This window comes from Chaetura pelagica, unplaced genomic scaffold (assembly GCF_000747805.2).
Source record: "Chaetura pelagica isolate M959 unplaced genomic scaffold, ChaPel_1.0 scaffold516, whole genome shotgun sequence".
NCBI classification, from domain to species: domain Eukaryota; kingdom Metazoa; phylum Chordata; class Aves; order Apodiformes; family Apodidae; genus Chaetura; species Chaetura pelagica.
Window position 1 is genome coordinate 17,735 of NW_009953654.1, and position 2,430 is coordinate 20,164.

General features: G+C 61.9%; 1 protein-coding gene across 1 annotated transcript in view; it reads right to left on the reverse strand.

The window, feature by feature from the left end:
* The window catches only part of MLXIPL (MLX interacting protein-like), a 28,855-nt gene that overhangs the window by 10,919 nt on the left and 15,506 nt on the right, over positions 1-2,430 (reverse strand). The window contains exons 3-8 of the mRNA XM_010000204.1: positions 1,997-2,103; positions 1,773-1,855; positions 1,519-1,608; positions 1,155-1,199; positions 685-883; positions 17-94 (exon numbers count right to left, since the gene is read on the reverse strand). Of these exons, the coding sequence (XP_009998506.1) occupies positions 17-94; positions 685-883; positions 1,155-1,199; positions 1,519-1,608; positions 1,773-1,855; positions 1,997-2,103 (602 nt within the window). The remainder of the gene's footprint in view (positions 1-16; positions 95-684; positions 884-1,154; positions 1,200-1,518; positions 1,609-1,772; positions 1,856-1,996; positions 2,104-2,430) is intronic.

The following is a 2,430-nucleotide window of genomic DNA, read 5'->3' on the forward strand; positions in this document are numbered from 1 at the left end:
CTGGGCTGGCCTTTACCTGAGATCTCCATGTCATCCAGGCTGGGCTGCAGGGGGGCCAAGTCTGGCTGGATCATGTCAGCATTCCCAACATAAGCTGGAAGAGGGCAGAGCTGCAACAGCAGGGCCCAGCCACTGCACCCCCAAAACTCCCCTTACCCCTGCTGTCACCCCCCTGTGACACCCCAGAGTCACCCCACAACCATGTGCAGGCAGAGAAATGGACACCCACCCTGCAGAAACCCAGGGCCACTACCCTGCCCACCTCTGGGATCCCACCCAGCACCCAAGAAGCCTAAGGAAATGCTGAGCCTTGGCACAGGACCTGCCTGGTGCTGCAGGATCTCCAGGGACCTGGCCAGGCAGGGACAGCAAAAGGTGTCCATGGAAGGCAGGACCTGCCTGCTGCTCACCCAGGGCTGGCAGCTCTGCCCTGGGGTCTGCTGCAAGTTTTTCATGGGGTTAGTGCTCCTCAAGCTGGTCTGGAGGAAGCCAGAGGAGAAGGGAAGCCTTCTCCCATGGCTCCTTCTCCATTTGAGCAGGAGCATCCCCTCCAGGAGATCCTGTCTGCCCAAAAAATCCAGACAGCAGCTCTCAGGGGCTAAACCAAGAGGCAGCAAGGTGCTACTGGCCATGCTGCCCAGCTGGATCTCCTCCTCTAGTGAGAGCATGGTCTGAGGCACCTACCATCCTCGGGGACTGCCTGGTGGGTACTGGGAGTCTGTGTCATGGTGAAGAGAGTGTCAGAGATGTCTGAGAGGAAGGTGTCCAAGTCGAAGTGCTGCCTACCCCCTGGCTCCTCTTCCTCATCCCCAAGCAGCATGGGCACCACGTTGCAGAAGAGCTGGTTGCACCATTTTTCTGTTGGCCTCCAGGCATCCTCATCCTGCATGAGACAGAGCAAAGGAGCCTCGTGGACACCTCTTATGGGCAGGGTCCATGCCTGGCTCCTCAGCTGCCCTCCCTGGCAGCTCCCATGCTCTCTGCAGCATTTATCACTCCACACCTTCACACGTTGGTGCTTCTGGGAAGGTGAATCCAAAATCCTAAGTACTTGGCATCCCATCCCATTGAGTTTGCCACTCCCTTTCCAAGCTGCCCAGTGCAGGATGTCCATGTTACACTCCCCCTTCCCTCCTCTCCCCCAGCAGCCTCACCTGCTTTGGGCTGGAGAGCTCTCCCTCCCGGGTGCACTTTCGCAGCTGGAAGGAGAAAACAGCCTCTGTCACTGCCCAGCCAGGGTGGGCACGGCTTGGGGCAGAGCTGGGGCAGCACCAGGAGGGGGGTCCTGGGGTGCTCAGCGTGGCCACCACGAGTTCACATCTACCTTTACCCTGCGGGGTCCAGGCTGCAGCGGGGGCGGGCTCTGCCCTCAGCCCCGCCAGCGCCACGGGAGCAGCCAGCATCCCCCCTGCCCTGTCCCACTGCTCCCAGCCATGGCTCCACCCTGGGCACACGGATGTCCCCTCCCGCTGCTGGCAGTGCCATGGGACAGGCAGCAGCGCGGGCAGGGCCACTCACCCGCTTCTTGTAGTAGATCCTCCACTTGTGGTACTCCCGCAGCACCACCTCGATGCGGCGTTTCCAGTAGTTGCCCTCCAGCACCACAGCCTGGGGGGCAGGGCAGGGGGTCACGGCCGAGTCTCCCCACCCCAGCGCCCCGCAGCCTGGGCTGGTTCCCTTGTGCCGTGTCAGGAGCAGCTTTCCCAGCACAGCTATGGGCCGCCTGCCCTGCGTGTCCCCAGCGCTGCTCCTGCCCGGGGGGCTGTGCCCACCTCTGGTTTTCGGTGCTCATCAGCCTCCGACCCCTCCAGCGGGGTGATGAAGCCACACACGGGGTTCTTCCTCCTCTCCACATCTGTCCAGGGTGAAAACACAGCTGGCTTCAGCCATGGCCCATCCCTGGGCAAGGGGGGGTCCCCAGGCAGCCCTGCCCCGGTGCCAACCACGTCCCACGCGGCCGGGGGGCAGGCGGAGCGGGTTCTGGCCCCGCACTCACACTGGATGTACCACGCTCTCCAGATGGCGTTGTTGAGGCGGATTTTATCCCGGCAGAGCAGCCGCAGCCCCTTGAAATTCTTCCACTTGGGAGACACCAGCTTCCCGCTAGAACACCAAGCACAGGAGAGGCTGAGGAGCACTTTGCCAAAGTCCTTCTGGTTTGGGTGGTCCCGGGGGGGCTGTGCCTTGAGAGGTGCCTGGGGCCACCAACCCTGTGGCTCTGCTGCCAGCTGCTTGCCAGGCACCTCTAGGAGCACCCATGGGAGCACCCCAAGCTCCTGGTCACCTTGAGAGCAGCACAGACCTAAACAATGAGCTTCACATGCCACATGAGGCTTCTTGAACCCCTGAGATTAAAGCAGAGCACATGGAGGAATTGAGTCCTTGAGACTTGAGCCCTTGTTCCAAGAATGGACCCCACTGCCCCTGACC